Genomic DNA, 18,488 nt, shown 5'->3' on the forward strand with positions numbered 1-18,488 from the left:
GCACCCGGAACGACTTCACAGAGGAACCAAGCCCGCCATGGCCTTTGTTGTCACTGTGCCCTGGGAAGTTCTTCCACTGACGTGAGCGCACCCGTACCCAGACCCAGTATTACCGAGTATGGCAGAATGGAATTTCCTTGTACACCACACACACACACCCACACGTAACGCACCTGCCCCAGTAATGCACCACAACAAACGCCATCCTGTTTTTCGCCCTTTGGCCCTATTGGCCTTGCCCTCCTTGGCCCTCTTGCCCTGTCCTCGAAATTGGTCTTTCGACGCTCCTGCTCTTTTGCGACTTGCTTTTTCCCAACCCTCACTCACGTCTCTTTCCTTCTTTTGACAGCGTCTCGATCTTTGCAAACGATACCCAAAAACCCCCATTTGTCGCTCTTCGGGTTGCCCGGAAGCGTGCTTGACGACTGCCACAAAACCAACCCCGACAAGGTCTATCCGACGACCTAGGGCATGTCGGGTCCGCCCTCTCCTGTGCCTTGCCCCTAACTCCGCCAGGTGCTGCACCCAGTCTGCCTTTGAGACACACGCCCTCAGTGCACCGTGTTGTCGTCTCTTTCCAGGCCTTTTGAGCATCGATCCAATTCGACTTTGCAATCACTTTTTTGTCCTTTTGCTTCTCACTTTGCTTTGCACATCCTCTCAGAGTGCACTCTCGACACACATCGTCCTTGTCTCCCTCGATTCATCCAGAGGCCCTCTTTCTTCGCCGGACGCTATCGGGAAACGACAGGCCACTACAGGCCACTACAGTACACTACAGAACACTACAGAACACTACAGAAAAAAGCAGCCCCTAGTCCAGGGCCTGTAACCGCTACCGTTCAACTCCACAGTCGCTGCCACAACACAGACACGCAACGCAGCACGCAGCACGCTACCGGCTGCTACCTGCCATCTCTTCGCTCTTTCCTCCCAAAGCACCCAAAGCACCCAAAGCCCCAGAGCCTAGGGCCCCAGCATCATCGCCCTCTATCCCCTCCCCTCGGCCGCTCCCACTGTCTGTCGCTTCTCTCTCGACAACGGCGACGTCGAAATCTCCCTCGTTCATCCTCGGCAACCTCCTCTCATCATCCTTTGTCATTCCTCCCCTCATACCCTCTTTCTGCTGTCTCGACAAGCGAACCCTCCTTCCCCTTGAGCGACTCAACCGCTCCCGTCCTCCCCCACAATGTCGACGCCTACCACGGCCACTGCGACGCTTCCTCACTACGCCGCTGGCTACCCATTCTCCCACCAGTCGTCGTACCGGCCGACACATCCTCATTCCGGCCCGTCGGGTCGTCTGGCGCCTCCACAGGTGTCCTCACCGTCGTCTGCGTCGGCCTCGTACGCTCCCTATTCCCCGTCGTCCTCCCATCTCATCCCGGCCGCCGTGGCCAACGGGGCCGCTGTTGCTGCGAACCACACCAACCACGCCAATCACGCTCGGCAGCCACAGCACCAGGCACCGCAACACTATCACCACACAACCGCCCACAGCCAACAGGGCCAAAACCACGTTTCGTCCTCGTCGTCACAGCACAACGGACACCACGCCGGGCCCTACGGGTCGCACGGGTCGCACGGATCGGCTGTTTCCTCGCCGAGCTACTCGGCCACCACAACCATTACTCTCCCACCGCCCTCACGGCTGTCCCACGGGACGGCTGCCACGGGCACCACGCCCTCGGCCTCGACCCTCGACGCCACCTCCCAATCGTCCATGCATGCCGCCATGGGCTCGTCACAACACGGAGATTCACAGCCGCCACGCAAGCGTCGCCGATCGGGCCCGCCGGATTGGGGCTCGTTCTACAAAAATGGCCTGCCGCAGGAGGTCATTGTGATTGAGGACAGCCCCGAGCACGACGCGCCTGTCCACGGTCGCTACGGCAGCGGACACGGTGCAGCCTCGGGAAGCCGCAATGGCACACATGGTTCACACGGTGCTCACGGTGCCGGTGCCGGTGCCGTCGACGTTGCCGCCGTTGCCTACCACTACGACCAGAAAGACCAACTTGCCAATGGTGGCAGGGGTGCCACCGCCGACCGCCACATTGCTAAGAAGCGGCGGCGCACAGACGACCAGTATCCGCCGCCGCAGCAGCAGCAGCAGCAACAACAACAGACAACAACACTGCCGCCGGCCAGCTCCCTCGTGGCCAGCGTCGGCTCGACCAGCGGCAGCCGCTACGACCCGGTGCACAACTACCTTCAGCACCAGCACTCGAGCGGCTCGACCATTTCCAGCGAGCGGACCAACTCCAACTCCAACAATTCCAACGCGTCCCTGTATACCACGACGGGCACGGCCGCCAACACGGCCGCCACATCCCTCGTGTCCTCCAACGGGCAGTACGAGTACGACGTGGGCAGCCAGAAGCGCAAGCGGACGACGCGGCAGCAGGCGGCCAACGAGTCGAAGAAGCGCGACCGCGAGGCCGCGGCGCTGGGCCTCGCCTTTGCCAACTACCGGCCACCGCCCTTGCCGCCCGTCAAGGCCGCCGAAGTCGATGTCAAAGTCATTCGCGATGTACGTATTCCGGGTCCTTTTTCGGCTCGTGTGGAGTCTTGTCTAATAGCAACTAACATGGTCTTTTCCGTAGGCACCCCACTCCAAGAACGTCAAGGTCGACGACGACGACGGCCATTACATTGTCGTGCCGGAGACCGACCTGACCAAGCGATACCAAATGGTGAAACTCCTCGGCCAGGGCACGTTTGGCAAGGTCGTCCAGGCCCGCGACCGCGAGAAGAACGAACTCGTCGCCATCAAGATCATTCGCTCCGTGCAAAAGTACCGCGATGCCTCGCGAATTGAACTGCGCGTGCTCGAGACGCTCAAGGCGAACGACCGCGAAAACCGCAACCGCTGCATCCATTTGCGCGAATGCTTTGACTTCCGCGGTCACATCTGCATTGTCATGGATCTCCTGGGCCAGAGCGTCTTTGACTTTCTCAAGGGCAACGGCTTTGTACCTTTCCCTAACAGTCAAATCCAGAGCTTTGCCCGCCAGCTGTTTACCAGTGTTGCCTGTGCGTTTCGTTCCCGTCCCCCATTGATGTTCGACTCCATCCAATTTCGAATACTAATACTTTCGTCTAGTCCTCCACGACCTGCAACTCATCCACACCGATCTGAAACCCGAAAACATCCTCCTTGTCGATGCTAACTACCAGACGTTCACGTACAACCGCAAAATCCCATCGTCATCTACGACTGTCGGCCGCCAGGCTACTCAGCGACGTGTCTTGCTCGACACCGAGATTCGACTGATCGATTTTGGCTCGGCCACCTTCCAGGACGAATATCACTCCTCCGTCGTGTCCACGCGCCACTACCGCGCGCCCGAAATCATTCTCGGCCTGGGATGGTCGTTCCCGTGTGACATTTGGAGCATCGGCTGCATCCTGGTCGAGTTTTTCACCGGCGACGCCCTGTTCCAGACGCACGATAACCTCGAGCATCTCGCTATGATGGAAGCCGTTTGCGACGGCCGCATCGACACGCATCTCGTCCAGCAGGTCGTGAAGTCTACCCGTCACGGTGTCCGCCCCGCGGCCAAGTATGTCCTTGCACCCTTTCCTTTTCCTGGTTCTGTTGTCTTCTTTTTTTTTTTTTTGATCGTCGCCTAACACAGCCTACAGATACTTCAAGAGGTTAAAGCTCGACTATCCCTGTGAGGAGACTACGCGTGCTTCAAGGCGATTTGTGAAGGCCATGAAGAAGCTGAATGTAAGCAGACTGTGTGGAAGCGCACAACCAACACACTCCGCGCAGACCACACGAGCACACGAGCACACGGAGAACATGAACTGACCACCTCTCTCTCCAGGACATTATCCCCACGACCAACAATTTCCTGCGGCAATTCCTCGACCTGCTCAAGCGCATCTTCATCTACGATCCCGCCCAGCGCATCACCGCAAAAGAAGCCCTGCAGCACCCCTGGTTCCGCGAGATCGCCGTGCAAGACGACGGTACGGAGGCAGCTAAGATCCGCCACCAGCGTGCGCGCGCCTCGCGAGAACGAACTGCCTCTCGGGTCGCTCAGCCACATCCATAAATGGCCCTTCCGGAGGCAGCTTAGCCTTGCGTATTTTTGGAGATTCTTCTTTTTTCTTGTGACGCGGACACGACACGTATCTGGGAGGCCCAATCGGCCGCACGACTTGCCATTTTTATACGGGATTGCTATTCGGTTCTTCTTCTTCTCTTCTTGGAGCATTGGGGGCATGGACTTACTGCCTGAGGCAGATGGGGCGTACGACTTTCATTTTCCATTCTGATCGCATTGTGTTTGCTTGTCATTTTCTTTTTTGAAGACGACTGGAAACGGCCAGGGAGTGTGGGGGCCGTCTTTTGTTGTGATTTCACACGTTCTTGTCCTGTTATTTACTACGTTATATTCGTCTCGCAATATTCTGTTGCCCTCTCGTCTTTTTTTTCCCCAATTGCCACAACAAAACGCTTTTGATGTCCAGCTGCAGACCGCACCCTTCCTTCTGTCGGCCCGGTCTTTGTGAAGTTACACTGACCAGGCGTCGTCTAATGATTGCGACTGCATGTTTTATGCTACATCTTCATGTTGTATCTCTTATATTCATGTTGTTAGTGCTACGGTCCAAGTTTGTTGTCTGGTTGGGACACGGGCAGGCTGGCCACAAGGCCGTGGACGACCGGCCCGGACTGGAACAAAAAGTCAAAGAACAAATCGATCACGATGCAAATGAAATACGATAAGACGCAGCAACCCAAACCACCGCGATATCAAGTCACTGAAAACCTCCTATAGCCACTGACCTTCTTCTCTTGAATTCTTCTAGGTATGCATACTTGCGTTTTATTCATTACTGCTGTCTTCCAGATTTTTCTTTTTTTACCAGTTTTACCTTTGTCCTTGTCCCATTGTTCAGTTGCGGCCACAGGCCCAACTGAGAGAGCCAGAACATAGACAAAGCGCCGACATTTGTGCCTTTCATCAACAATGAACAAAGGGCAACGAAGGCGACGTGAGGCCATGAACACACCCTCTTTCACCTTGCCGGTAACCGAATTGAACGGCCTCCTTTACTTTGGGGGCGACAGCCTTGTTCATTGGCTTTTAGTTATGTTCCTACTGCCTCCCCATTACTCTCGTCTCCTTATTAACCTCGCAGCCGCGCATCGCCTCTTACCCCTATCACAAATCAATATGGCGCCCTGCACATTGCAGTTGTACACACAAGGCTGGCCTCTGTTTGTTCAGGCTGGCCAGATGGCTCTTTGTTCACTAGAACGGCATTCTATTTTCTGTTCGTTTTGCAAGCACGAACAGGCGATCCGCCATCTATATATACAACCAGGTCACTTGGTATAACAGAGTACGCAGACGACCCTTTGTACAAGACTCTATTTTTCGAACCTTGATCTAGATGACAAGCACGTTTACTTTTTACTTCTAGAACGAAACAAAATAACAACACCCTCGACAGAAAGACGAGAAGCGGAACAGCAGAACCGGAGAGTGAGAGGTAGTCTTGTCTGTTTGCCTGATTTGCAAACGACCTTTGGCGAGAAGACTCGCCATTGGCACTTCCTTTTCTCTCTTTCTTCTCTTTATTTGTTTTCTCGTGTTTCTTTTACCGCCGTTCGCGTGGGTTTTTGGCCCTTGCGCCGGTATCCTCTCACAGCATGTCGACCATTCCTCTCCGATACATCTCGGGCAACGTCCTGCACGCCCTGGCCGTTGTCCTGAGTCTTCCGCCAGACAGCCTCGAGCAGACTGGCCGCCACACGGCCACGCCGTCTGCCACGTGGCAGGCCGAGCAGGCGGCCCGCATTCCTGGCCTGCCGCGCTGCCTCCTGATCCCTCCCATCCCCCACCTGTCTGTCAAGGTCGCCCAGGTGGCGAAACGGGTTGTCATTGCCGCCGCGGGCGGCGCCGATACGCTCGCCGTCAAGGCCGCCTCCAAGGGGATTCGGCTGGACGCTGTCCTCCACCCCTGCTCCACACCGACGGCGCTCTGCTCGGCACATCGCGACCTCCATCCGACTCTTGTGCGGGAGATGTTTTTCTATCTCTCGCGCGAGGTCGCCGACAATGCCGATTTCGTCCGCCGGCACCCTGTGCACGACCGCCTTGACAAGAACGACAACGACAACGGCGTCAACGACAACGGCGACGCTCCTGAAGCAATCTGCCACACTCGCGACGTGCACGACTGGGGTCTCCGCATGATTGGTATCAGCGCGCTGTGGTGTACGCGGCACACGTTCCGAGCGCTGGAAAAGGGCCGTCAGGTCTTGCACCGGCCACCAACGAGTGCCAAGGCTGGCTCGTCGGCGGGTTCGTCGACAACGTCGCCCTCCCAGTCGTCCACCCACATCCGCAGCAGCATGCGCATGCCACACCTGCAGTACCCCTGCGAGGCGTGCATCCTGGCGGCCGTCGGCGCCCGCAGCCAGACGCTCATCGACCTGCGCGCCAGCATGCTGAGCCGCATGGCCGAGGAGCACCACGACAAGCAGCGGCGCGACCGGCGCCGGGGCACGATTCCGTCGTCGTCGTCGCTCGACAAGAAGAAGAAGCCCCGCGAGCCCAACCTGCTGCCCCTCGTCGAGACGTACATCAACGTCCTCGGCCGCGACGTTGGCGACGAGATGGCGGCTGAGATCCGCGCGCGGAGCGAGGCGCTCGCCGAGTCGATTTTCGACGTGCGCCTCTGCGAAGCGCGGCGCCGGCGGCACGTGGCGCGCGACGTCAAGCGGCTGCAGCGACAAGGCAAGTCGACGCGGTACGTGCGCGACCCGTGCACGCCGCGCCTGGTCACCAAACACGGCCACCGCCTCCCGCTGCCGCTGCTTCCGCTCGACTGCGATCTGTGGGCGCACTACAACGAGTCCGTCGTTGGTGGCAACAAGCAAAACTACCAACCGACCCCTGGCCATGCTCATGGCGCCGACCCGTCCGGAGCGTACGACGAGAGCCATGAGCAGTACTATGTTGTGCCCGACGAGGAGGTGGAGAAGGGGCAGGAGGAGGCGGACAAAGCACACCCAGACGAATGGGCGGGCGAGATGGCAAGCGACAAGAGCACGGCTCAGCAGCACCCTTCCATGATGGGCAGCGACGCTTCGGCGCATCTTGGCTACAAGGAATACCATGCCCAGGGCCAGCCCGAGCCGACTGTGGCGGAGGAGACGCCGGCCCCCGAATGCGAAGAGGACTACCGGCGCAATGTGCTCGAGTCGGAGACGGTCTTCTCGTCGGATGTCGCCGACGAGCGTGCGTCGACGGGCCACAGCAGCGACGACGACCACGCCTCATATGTCACCATTAGTGTCTACACGCAGCTGCCTCTCAACCAGCTTTCCAGCCCAGTTCCCGACCTGCCCCCCAGCCATGCGGGCCCTGGCCGCCGAGCTGCTGCTGCTTCTCTCTCAACGATGCCTGTTCGCAGTCTCTCTCCGATCCCCGGCACTCCTACTTCCACGGCCGCCCGCTCTGTTGTCAGCTCTGTCTCACGGCACTCCACTCGTTCGATTCGTCCATCGTCTACCAGTGAACTGCCGCCCCGGCCGGCCAACCCGACGCCGTCTTCGCAACCTCGCATCTACCCGCCGGCTCCGACCTCGAGCGTCTACTCCCGCGTCACGGCGGCGACCCAGAACGGCCAGAAGACCTCCAAGGCCAAGCAGGCGTTCTCTACCATTCTGTCTGAAGCTAACGCCTCGCAGACATCTGCCTCCTCGGCCAGCCGGGCGATTCCTTCGCCTCGTTCTGCCAAGGCGTCCACATCAACTGTGCCGTCTGCGTCGTCTTCGCTCTCGTCTCTTACTCGGCCGACGGCGTCGTCTTCCTACCGCTCTCGCGCCCCGAGCACGCCGACTCCTCCTTCCAATGGGCGCAAACCGACGTTGGTAGCGTCATATGTGGCGATGCAGGCCGTCATGGACGCGAGCCGCAGCCGGAGCCGCGTCAACGTGGCTGCGACGATTCCTAAACCTGCGACTTCCACTTTGGCGAAACCGTGCTCTGCCGCTTCGACGGCGTCCAAGACCACCAAGTCGACAAGCACCACCTCCAAGGCACCGACCGAGAGGACCTCCCGAAGCACGGTTTCAAAGTCGTCCTCGATACCATCCTCCTCGCCCGCCACGACGGTGACCAACCTGAGCCGCTACCCACTGCTGCCCAGGTCGACGTACCGGCCGCCGTCCATGACACAGCGGTCAGCCATGCCGCCACCGCTCTTCTCCAAGTCTGGCCAGCAGAAGCAGCAGGAGACGCAGGAGACGCAGGAGACGCAGAAAAAGGTGCGCACGCCTATGCGTTCATCGCGGGCTTCCCCTCTAACCACAAAGGCTTCCACCTCCGCCGCGCTTCCCAAGACGCCCTCAGAGACCAGTTCAGACGTGTCGTTCGATTGGAGCCAGTCAGCCCCGTCGGATCTGAGCGTCGGCGAAGGGCCCCGTCATCGTCCAGATTATGCAATCTTTGTCGACGACGACAACGACAACGACAATGGCTCTGCTGGCCCATGCTCCATCGCGCCCGACGACTCCATCAGTGTCGTCGCTGGCGACCGGCACCAAAAGGAGACGGACAGGCCGACACGGCTGCGGGGCAAGACGGAGGCCGAGCAGCCGCGCCGGTGGCTGCAGATGCAAAGGCAGCGACACCAGCAGACATTGACGGCGCCGACACGGCCAGGTCGTGGCCAGCAGGGCCCAATTCCGCGGATCCTGAACCACTACCAGCCAAATAACAGTCGTCGGCCGCCCCAGGCACCACCGCGGGCACCTCCTCAGCCGCGGCAGCCGATGCGGCCACGGACGCAGGCCGAGGTCGAGAACAAGCCCCTGCCTCGTCTCCCCGCCGAAGCAAAGACGCAGCGTTGTGTTTGCCAGGGTGTCCATCCACAGAAGCATCACACGTGCGGGTTGCAGGAGCAGGTGGCTGACCGGCCGACGTCCAACCTGACCAACTGCACGGAGTGGCCCAAGTGTTTCTAACACGACCACCGCCACTACCAGGTGACGGTTTCTCTGTTTCCTTTGTTAAAGGCGACGTCTCTTATGTAAGTTTTTAGAATGCCAAACACAGCCAAGTACATATGGCGACAACTTAAACAAAAGATTCAAAACAACTTTTTTTCATTATGAACATGCCGTGCACCAACCAGTCTCGCAACTATGCACGCGTTCGTCAATAGGACAAGTATGCATTTCGTAAACGTACACGTAAATCACATTCGCTTTTCCATGCATCCAGCCACGCGACCCTGTCGACGGCCCGTCGCTTCCTACTCCTTGTCCTTTTTGCCCTGCATCTCCTCGCCTTCGTACAGCTTCTGCAGCGCCGGCAGGTACGCGGCGGCCAGCTTGAAGTCGCGCAGGCGCACCTGCATCTGGTCAAACGCCACGAGCACCTGCATCTCGGCCGCGCTGTTGTTGTTGGTGCTGTTGTCGTCGTCGCTGTTCTCGCCCGACGCAAAGACGGGAATCTTGGGGTAGCGCTGCGAAAAGTGCGTCAGCAGCACGCGGCGCGCGCCCATGGCGCGGCCCACCTCCAGGGCCTCGCCCATGGTGCTGTGCTTCTTGGCGCGGGCCTCGCCGACGAGCTCGTCGTCGAAGGTGCTCTCGTGGAGGAGGAGCGTCGCCTGCTGGCCGATCTCGGCAAAGTCGGTCGAGGGCCGGCAGTCGCCCGAGTAGGCGACTTTGAGGCGGTCACCGCCGGTTGTGGTCGTGGTCGCGGTCGTGGCCGGCCACGTAAACACGCACGCCAGGGCGCCGTGGCAGTGCTGCACGCGGCACGCGTCGATGCGCTCGAGGCCAAACTCGGCCTGGAGCGCGGGCGAAAACGTCTTGGGCACACAGACGTTGGACCGCGGGCCGTCGCGGGCGTGGTTCTCGAGCGCCACCTGCCAGATGCGGTCGAGCCCAATGTCCTCGACGTCGGCGTACTCGCGCAGCCACTGCAGCATGTTGACGTGGGACGCGACCATGAGCCGGCGCGTCTTGCCTTCGTTGCTTTTTGTGTCCTCGCTGGCGCCCGCCGTCGCGGCGGTGGCGTCGCGCCACGCCTTCAAGACGCTGACCGTGCCCAGGTGGTGGTCCGCGTGCAGGTGGCTGATCCACAGCACCTTGAGGTCCCGCAGCACCTCGCGCAGCTTGGCCGCGCCAAAGAGACGGCGCATCGACCCCAGCGTGTTCTCGCCGCAGTCAAACAGGTAGCTGCCGACACCGGGCACGCGCACGAGCGTTGCTGAGACGTTGCGGTACTTGGACGGCATAGCCGAGCCCGTGCCCAGCGGAATGACTTCGGTGTCCGGATGCGGCAGGCCGGCGTTGCCGGCGTCCACGGCGCTTTGGAAACCAGGGGTGGCGACGTGGGCGCGGGCGGTATCGGCGAGCGCGAGCACCTGCGGGTCCATCTCGGCCAACGCCTCGGCAAAATCAACGTACGGGTAAATCTTGTGGTCTTCCTCGAGGACCTGGGGCGCCAGACGGACCGACCAGCCGGGGCGGGCGGGCACAAACAGAGATTGGCCCGTGGATGCAGCCGGCACGGCGAGTGTGGGCTCCACGTTGTCGTACTGCTGGATGGGGAAGCGGTCCGGGTCGACGCGGTGGTGCTTGGCCTGCAGGGCGGCGGCCGACGACAAGGCCAGCCGGTTGGCGCACGTGTCCGTGGACGCAACGGTGTGGCGGACCTTGGGGTGTTGCTGCATAAACGCCTGGATGCGCGCGTCGTTCAGGACGCCAGGACCCAGCAGCCAAAAGATGGTGTCAATGGCGCGCATCACCTGGGGGTGGGCCCACTCGGGCTTGGCCAGGAAGGCGTCAATGTACGACACATCCGGCAGCTCGACGACGGCGAACGCGGCGCCCTCGACGTCGGCGGCAATGACCATGTCGGGCGTGACGGTGCGGCCGTCGGCGGCGGTGACGCTGTGGCCGGCGACGAGGTGGCGGTTGTCATGCTTGGCGACGCCCAGCTTGGCAGCGGCAGCGGCGTCAAACTTGCCGCGGCGCGGGTGGTTTCGCACAATGTAGCACATGGACTGGCGCGCGGGGGCGGTGTGGGGAAGGGACTCGATGAGGGCGCCGGGCCACGGCTGGCGCACGAGCACAGGGATGTCGGGGACGTCGGCACCGCCCGGTCCCGTGGGCAGGGGGCCATCGTACTCCTTGAGGTGGCCCTGCTCGTCCTTGACGAAGAGCTTGGCCGGCAGCTTGGCGGCGTGGAGGGTGGTCTCGACGAGGGCGTCAAGGGTCCAGTTGGAGTCGAACATGTGGTGGACGACGGAATCGACGAGTTCGCGGTCGGCCGCGTCGCGATCGGACGACGCCGTGGGGGACTCGTGTGCTGTGTCGTCGTCGCTTGTTTCGAGGGCGCGCTTTCGAGAGTCACGGCCGTTGCTGTCGGCGCCATCCGCAAACACGGGCACGTACCACACCATGATGTTTTCGTCCGACCAGTCCGGTTCGCGGACTGTGTCCGACGACGACGCGGAGGCACTGCCCGCGAAACTGGTGTCGTGACGCACCTCGTGCGGCTTGATCGGCATGCCCTTTCGAAAAATGAACCGCCGCGCCGTCGCGATGACGTGTGTCAGGTTGATACCGCCGTGGATGCTCAGCGAGCGCGGCGGGGCCGCCTGGGCGGCCGCCAGCCCCGCCACGGCGGCCTTGTATGCTTCCTCGGCCTTGGCACCGTTCTTGTTGTCTTTCCCGTCCTTGCCTTTGGTCTTTGCTGCGGCGTCCCGCAGCTTCTGCGCCTTGGCAAGCTTTGCTTTGGCCTCGTCCACGGCCGCGGCGGCGGCGGCTTGCACCACGTCCGCCACCGTCAGCACCATGCCCAGCAGCCCGCCGGCCGTGTGCCAGCCTATGGGCCCCGTCAAAAACACCTCATCGGCGCGGCTCAGCGACACCTTTTGCTGCACAAAGGCACGCTGCGTGCCTTCGGCGACGTTGCCAAAGAGATAGCGGCGGTTGTCATGGTGGACGAGCAGACAGGTGCCAGGGGTGTCGGCCGTCGGCGTGGTCAGGATCTGGACGTAGTTGAGCATGGGGGCCACGGGCCGCTTCGGAGGGCGGGAGGAGGAGGCAGTCGCGTGTTCCGTCGAGGGAGGTTCGTCTTTGGCGTTTGTGTCTTGGAACAGAAAATAGCGGACACGGCTCTTCCACGATCGGTTCAAATGGTGGGATGGGAAGGTCTTGACAGAGCTTGAAAACAGGCCCTCGGGGACTGTCGAGTATTTGAGTGGAGATGGAGGGTAGTTGTGAGGAGAACGGCGGCCGGCGTGCTTTGATATAGTTGGTGTGTTTGAAGTGTTTGCTGGATTAAGTGAACTAGAAAAGGCTGACGCTTGGTCCGGCGGCGACGGCGAGCGAAACGGCGTGGCGTGGTGAATGGGCGAGTGATGTGGCGCCGTCGTCCGCTGCCGCTTTGATGTGTGCATGGGCGGCGGGGAGCTGTCCAGTGCCGCCGTCGTCGAAGAAAATGGCGATCTTCGAGGTGAAGAACAAAAAGAAAATCGAGAAATGCGAAGAGGGGCAGCGCCGGAGCGAAATGAATGGAAGAATGGCGCCGGTCGGTAGGATGGTGGTCGCATGAAGGAAAGGATAGGCCGCGGATATGGCCGGTGACTATAAAACGAGGGGGTTGACGGCGATCATCGTCAAGTGGCGTGTCGTCGATGTAGATGACTCTTACGGAGAGGGGACTTTTGTTTACGGCGGAGACGTCTGAGGCAGCTCTTGCCATATTGATAGATCTGCCGACTTTTTCTTCGGCCTCGTCCTATCGATAAGAAACACGGCTGGCTAAATGCAGTACAGACAGCAAGGAGTGTACCAGCAGATGTATGGTGGGAATAGACACTATGGCTACCGTTTGTACCAGCCAGTCACGTGCATTCGCTTCACCCAGATGGAGCTTCCTGGCTGGTGATAGTTCTCCACTAAATAGACGTCGAGACATTACGTTGCCAGTCTCTCTCACATTTCGTCGTCACAACCTCGACTACAAACCCCCGTCTGCAGCCATGGCGCCCATAGGGCACTCCGCGACGGCGCAGGCCGAGAGTAAGCTGCTCCCAGCATCCAGCCAGCACCCCAATGCCTACTGATTGACACGCACTGACGCTCCCACCCAATCCTCCAGCGGCCATTCGCGACACCATCCAGTCGCTCTACAATGTGATGCTGCACACAAGCGCCTACGATGCTGCCGGCTCACACACGTCCCTCGATGCCCTCGTTGCCGAGGTGCGGATCCTCTCGCAGGCCCTCCGGGACGTCAACGAAGTCGTCGAGAACGACAACAACGGCAGCGGCCCCAACAGCGTCGTGACCCTCGACAGCACCGGCACCGGCCACCGCAGCTTGCCGTCCGTGCCTCGCGACCTTGTCCAGTACGTCGAGGCCGGCCGCAACCCGGACATTTACACCCGTGAATTCGTCGAGCTCGTCCGCCGCACCAACCAGCTGCGCGCCGGCAAGCGCGGCGCCTTTGCCCAGTTCCGCGACACGCTGGCGGGGCAGATCCGGTCGGCGCTGCCGGAGCTGGGCGGGGACGTCGACCGGGTCATGGGGGCGACGGTGGAGCACCCAAGCCAGGCAGACGAACGAGGAGAACCACACACCGCCCCTGGCTCGGCGCAGCCTGCCGCGTCCTTGGACGGCTCCTCCAAGACGACCCTCGTGGGTGAGGCCGAGACGCCTGGAAGCCACGGCGGATCTGCGCTTGTTGTGACGGCCACGGCGGCCCCGACGGGAACAACGGCAACACAAACCACTGCCAACGTGCCCGCGTCGGCGTCGGCATCGGCCTCGCCGTTGGCGCATCCGGGCAGCGGCGGCAGCAACCAAGCAGGCGCAGGGACACCGTCGGCCAACTCGGACGCCGGCAGCGGAACAGGGAGCGGCGGACCCCATGGGGTCTCGTCCGCGCCGACGACGATTGACATGATGGGCATCCTGCCGTCGACGCCACAGCCCACATCCGCGGCGGGTGGGGGGACGGCCAGTGGGAGTGGCAGTAGCGCGGCAGTAGGTGGAGGAGCTGCCGGCAGCGGCGGCGATGGTGGACAAGACGCGATGGAAACATCGTAGTGGATGGGATACGACAAATGTGCAGATGACGATCGCAACTGTATGATACTTGATACGTGACACTGGCTGTACTATATACCCCGAGACGGACGCGACATTCTACATACTTGTATTTACTTTTTATGTTATTTTTGATTTCCTACAAAGTCAACTGACCCTCAGTTCTCCACGTGCTACCGCGCCTCAAAATGCTTTACTTTTCTGTCTTGTACGAAATGACGGACACGCCGCGTGCAACGAATTCGGTGTCTGACGACGGCCCGGGCGACCCCGACGAACCCTCCATCTGCAGGTCCAGAATCAGGTACAGCGCCTTGCCGGTGAAGCCCCGGCCAACTTGCGTGGTCACCAGCTGGCCGTCCATGTAGAACCGCACACCCACGTCGCTGCCGTTGGCGTCCCACAGCACGCACCGCACCGCGTGAAAGGCGCTGGGGCTGGGGTACGCCACGTCCTTGGCCGCCACCTGGCTCGACGTGTTGAACGTGTTGAACGAGATCTTGCCGCTGCCCTTCCACTCGGCCAGGTCCACCTCGGGCGGCCACCCGTCGACGGCCGTCAGCCAAAAGGCCGGCCATGTGCCCCGGGCGACGGGCGCGCGGAAGTCACCAGCCAGCTCGACGGTCGTCCCCGTGGCGACGGTCATGTGCTGCCGCGCGTGGATGGTGCCCGACAGATAGTGGATCGAAATGGACTTGCCACCGTGGCTGGCGGGCTTCTGGCTGCCGTCGGTGACGCGCTTGGCCGTCATGGTGAGCGTGTTCGCGTCGGCGGCCAGGTCGAGGCGGCTCTGGCCCTTGTCCATGCGCGCGGCGCCGTTGTGGTCGGTGCCCCACGGGTAGTTGTAGTCCCAGACGGCGTCAAACGCAGACTGCGAGCTGAAGGAGTCTCTGGGGATGATGGTCGTCGTGGGGGCGGCGGACATGTCGTTGGTGGTTGCTTCCGCCATCACAGATAGAGACTGCGCCGGAGTGCTTGCTGCGTGGCCGCCGTACGCCAGCAATAACACCGACGCGAGCATCGAGTGTACCTGCATTGTAGTTGACGTCGCAGGTGATTGTGGCCGATCGCAACACGCGACATCACACACTCAAACGAAGGTGTCGCCGCGCGTACTTGTGCATCCTTTTATAGTATTATAGAGGCGATTTATCGCAATTGGAGAGCGGGTGTTATACAACGTGGCCTCCCTGCAATCTACGAGCCGTCTCTGCCTACGCCACAAGAAAGCATGCACGGATATACATATATAGTATTAAGCACACGGCTTCATCTTTTAACATGGTTCTATATTAGGAAATGCTCCTCAGAGGTGGAGGCCGCAGGCCATAAGTGGTTTTGTAAATCCATATGCCTCTTACTGTCTATGCAGCAGCCGACGGACCTCTATAAATACGGTAGCTCCCACTGGAGTTTCTCCTCCTGATCGTTACAATTGTGTCATCGTATTCCCTTGAAGCCTCCCACGGACTGAAAACCATCTTGCAACCCGGGCCGAAGAGTAGCCATCCAGACGATGGCATCTCATCAACTTTAGAAACGGGTCCACCGAACGGTTGACTATGAATTCCGACCCCATTTGGAAGCAGATATAGTCTAAGAGCACAGAGATCTGACCAAGACTTCGAATAGGTGAGCTGTCATTGGAACACATAATCACCGTCTTTTATTATTGTTCATCTGCAGGCACCGACACGGCAAATGTGATTTCTGGCCCCCACGAGAGCCGCCTGGCTGCAGTATATCGTCCCAGAAAGGACCAGTCAGAGTATACAAGGAACGAGAAGCCGTGTGTGAGGTGTGTGTTTGTAGCAGGCGCGGTCGACATATATCGGTGCGTCATTAAGCAAAACAGTACGTACCATCGATCGCTCGAATAAAATAAACAAAATGTATGGTGGACTACGGTACTTCAGGCCTGTCATCTAGCCTTGGTGTTACATTCGTAGAAGGCTCTCTAATTTGCCAGTTGGCCGAGAAACAGAATCCTAGCAGGTCACGTGTTGGTTCCAGGATGGTGGTCCTATCCCTGAGAGACCTCATTTGCAAGAATGTGATGCACATCATCCCACACACAAAATTCACTTTACATGGGACTTTTGTGCCCAATGCAGTTGATATCGCCCAGTCATAACCCTACGTGTCCTGTGAAAGGCGTATCGTACCCGGGTCCTGCATGTCTCTCACTCTCGCACTTCGCTCTGTCACGAACGCATCCCATCGCGTGACCAACGTCTCTACGGAAAAACAAGGCTCGAGTTTAGCTACCTCACTCCTCATTGGTCTGCCCCTGTCCCATCGTCTCAGGTCTTGCTAGCCGACATGGAGTATTACTGCAGGCTTTGTGACCGATATTTTTCACATCGCCAAGCGCTCGAGCAGCACCTCGGGATGTCGAGCAGGCATATTTTTTGCACGCGATGCCGGCTCGAATTTTCTTCCCTGAACGCAAAACGACATCATCTCGCGGTGTCCCGTGCGCATAATATTTGCAGAAGGTGTCGCGACGGGCCAGATTTCTACAACGAAGTCAGGCTCCACCAGCACGAAGAGGACGAGCACAACATCTGCGGCATATGCGGGGCCGATTTTGCGACTCCGTCCAACCTAGAACATGTGAGTGCTCTATACACTTCGTTTTCGAAAAAAAACAGTGGCTTATCCTCATGGCTCATCCTCCAGCACCAATTGGTGCACAAGCCGAAGGCCGTGCCCTGCCCTGGGTGCGACCGCATGTATGTTTCCATATCCGCCATGTTGCTACATCTCGAGGCGGGAACATGCGTCTCGGGCATGAATGTGGACACACTCGCCGCACTTGCTCGCCACTGTAGTTACTCGCACGGATACGTTCTATATTCCCCGAAAACCGGCTTTGAATGTCCAGCATGCGCTACTTTTGCCACTCACGTCAGCGGGCTTTATCAGCACGTCGAGAGCAGCTGCTGTGACGAAAAGGTGACGCCCGGAACGCCACTGTGGAACTTCATACGGTTCCTACAACATTGCCTCGCATGGAATCGATAGCGAATGTATTAGGTTGCGAAAAAGGAACGGCGTTGACTCGCCTGGGAGGAATGTTCGTCGAGCGAGTGGCCGTCCCCAAAGGCGAGATCCAGCGAGGGATCTGATTAGGTTTCAATGCTGCACTCACAATTGTTCTGAGAGGTAAATGTTTTTTTCTTCCCTTCGTTCTTCTTGACTATACTGGTCTTTTACTCACTCGTTTCCTCCAAGATGTCATGTTGTTCCACCCATGGACGACCTGCGAACGCGAAAACTGCGATAAATTTCACCGTAAGCATTTTACATTTATGATAACATTGAGAAAGTGATGCCAACTCGTTACGAAGGGTGGTAGTGGTTTACGGCTGTGCTCACATGGTATGCTCTCTCCTTGTTCTACGGTATCAAACGTTGCCGCGGCGCAACAATATAGCTATGTAAGAAGGCACAACAGAGCTACACTCTTCTGGAAGGCGACCGCTACTGCTCAATCGTCTGCAAAATCAGCGCCATACAATCTGGGATGGCGCTTCTTCGCTTCAGTTTCCATGTGAAGTTTCTCCGGCGTGGTCAACAGAGGACAAAACGAGTCACTCTAATACCGTATCTCCTCGCCTCGCCTCATGTTAATTTATAGTTCAAAATTGTATTCATGTACTTATTCCTTCGCCACGTTCTTTAAATAATTCTGTTCAGCTCCCCCCGACGGCGCATGACGCCGGCGGCCTTGTCAATGAATTGCTCTTCGTCCTTGGCGATGAGGTCCTTATAGTACGGGTCCTCGAACGCCGCCTCAAACGCTTCGAGGCTCTCCATCTCAAAGACAGCACAACCGTCCCAGTTTTCGAGTTCCGTGTTGCGGCCGGCGCGTTCGGGGCCGACGACGGTGCGGTTGGTATTCATGGCCGGGTAGAGGTGGATCTGTGGGGGCCGTGGGCCGCGGGCCAAGTGCATTAGCGAGAGGCGAGTGAGTAGGTATCACGAGCGCAGTGAAGCGAGAATTTCGAACGCAACGCAATGCGATCGAAGTGAGGCCACAAGACGACGCGAAATACGAGCGAAGCGAGGACACAGGACAGACGGGGATCGACCTACCTGTCTATACTCCAAAAACCCGTGCTTCAAGGCCCAGGGCTTGACGAGCGGGCCGTGGACATGGACCCAGTGGTGGTAGAACTGTTCGTGGGTGAGGCCCGGCTTGCGCTTCATAAACGCGACGATGCTGACCGTCTTCTTTGGTGTTTCGCTGGACATTGTGGCGGGGACGCGCGGTTGCGAAAAGCACGTTTGTTCGTGAACCTGAGGTCGAGGTCGGAGGAGACAACGTCGCGGATGGTATTATAATATAGAGAGGACGTGACAGCTGTGAGCTGTGGTT

The 18,488-nt window shown here is 59.3% G+C and overlaps 7 protein-coding genes across 7 annotated transcripts; 3 read left to right on the plus strand and 4 right to left on the minus strand.

The window, feature by feature from the left end:
* Positions 1-1,189: 1,189 nt before the first annotated feature.
* Positions 1,190-4,067, plus strand: SPSK_02211 (dual-specificity kinase; the record flags this gene model as incomplete). The annotated part of the gene is made up of 5 exons (XM_016729085.1): positions 1,190-2,533; positions 2,607-3,036; positions 3,107-3,566; positions 3,649-3,736; positions 3,837-4,067. 5 exons carry the CDS (start codon positions 1,190-1,192, stop codon positions 4,065-4,067), a joined length of 2,553 nt encoding a protein of 850 aa, XP_016589169.1.
* A 1,607-nt stretch (positions 4,068-5,674) lies between these two features.
* Positions 5,675-8,998, plus strand: SPSK_02187 (uncharacterized protein; the record flags this gene model as incomplete). The annotated part of the gene is made up of 1 exon (XM_016729062.1): positions 5,675-8,998. One exon carries the CDS (start codon positions 5,675-5,677, stop codon positions 8,996-8,998), a length of 3,324 nt encoding a protein of 1,107 aa, XP_016589170.1.
* A 290-nt stretch (positions 8,999-9,288) lies between these two features.
* SPSK_02177 (ribonuclease Z) lies at positions 9,289-12,755 on the minus strand (the record flags this gene model as incomplete). The annotated part of the gene is made up of 3 exons (XM_016729053.1): positions 9,289-12,294; positions 12,356-12,637; positions 12,705-12,755. The coding sequence occupies 3 exons, from the start codon at positions 12,753-12,755 to the stop codon at positions 9,289-9,291; spliced, it is 3,339 nt and encodes a 1,112-aa protein (XP_016589171.1).
* A 280-nt stretch (positions 12,756-13,035) lies between these two features.
* SPSK_02623 (mediator complex subunit NUT2) lies at positions 13,036-14,104 on the plus strand (the record flags this gene model as incomplete). The annotated part of the gene is made up of 2 exons (XM_016729491.1): positions 13,036-13,075; positions 13,155-14,104. 2 exons carry the CDS (start codon positions 13,036-13,038, stop codon positions 14,102-14,104), a joined length of 990 nt encoding a protein of 329 aa, XP_016589172.1.
* Positions 14,105-14,297: 193 nt separating this feature from the next.
* SPSK_02704 (glycoside hydrolase) lies at positions 14,298-15,140 on the minus strand (the record flags this gene model as incomplete). The annotated part of the gene is made up of 1 exon (XM_016729571.1): positions 14,298-15,140. The coding sequence occupies one exon, from the start codon at positions 15,138-15,140 to the stop codon at positions 14,298-14,300; it is 843 nt and encodes a 280-aa protein (XP_016589173.1).
* Positions 15,141-16,462: 1,322 nt separating this feature from the next.
* Positions 16,463-16,860, minus strand: SPSK_10481 (uncharacterized protein; the record flags this gene model as incomplete). Its single annotated transcript, XM_016736875.1, has 2 exons — positions 16,463-16,711; positions 16,738-16,860. 2 exons carry the CDS (start codon positions 16,858-16,860, stop codon positions 16,463-16,465), a joined length of 372 nt encoding a protein of 123 aa, XP_016589174.1.
* A 928-nt stretch (positions 16,861-17,788) lies between these two features.
* Positions 17,789-18,364, minus strand: SPSK_02781 (uncharacterized protein; the record flags this gene model as incomplete). Its single annotated transcript, XM_016729646.1, has 2 exons — positions 17,789-18,031; positions 18,206-18,364. The coding sequence occupies 2 exons, from the start codon at positions 18,362-18,364 to the stop codon at positions 17,789-17,791; spliced, it is 402 nt and encodes a 133-aa protein (XP_016589175.1).
* Positions 18,365-18,488: the final 124 nt, after the last annotated feature.

The sequence above is a fragment of the Sporothrix schenckii genome (genome assembly GCF_000961545.1).
Source record: "Sporothrix schenckii 1099-18 chromosome Unknown Cont43, whole genome shotgun sequence".
Taxonomy (NCBI): Eukaryota; Fungi; Ascomycota; class Sordariomycetes; order Ophiostomatales; family Ophiostomataceae; genus Sporothrix; species Sporothrix schenckii.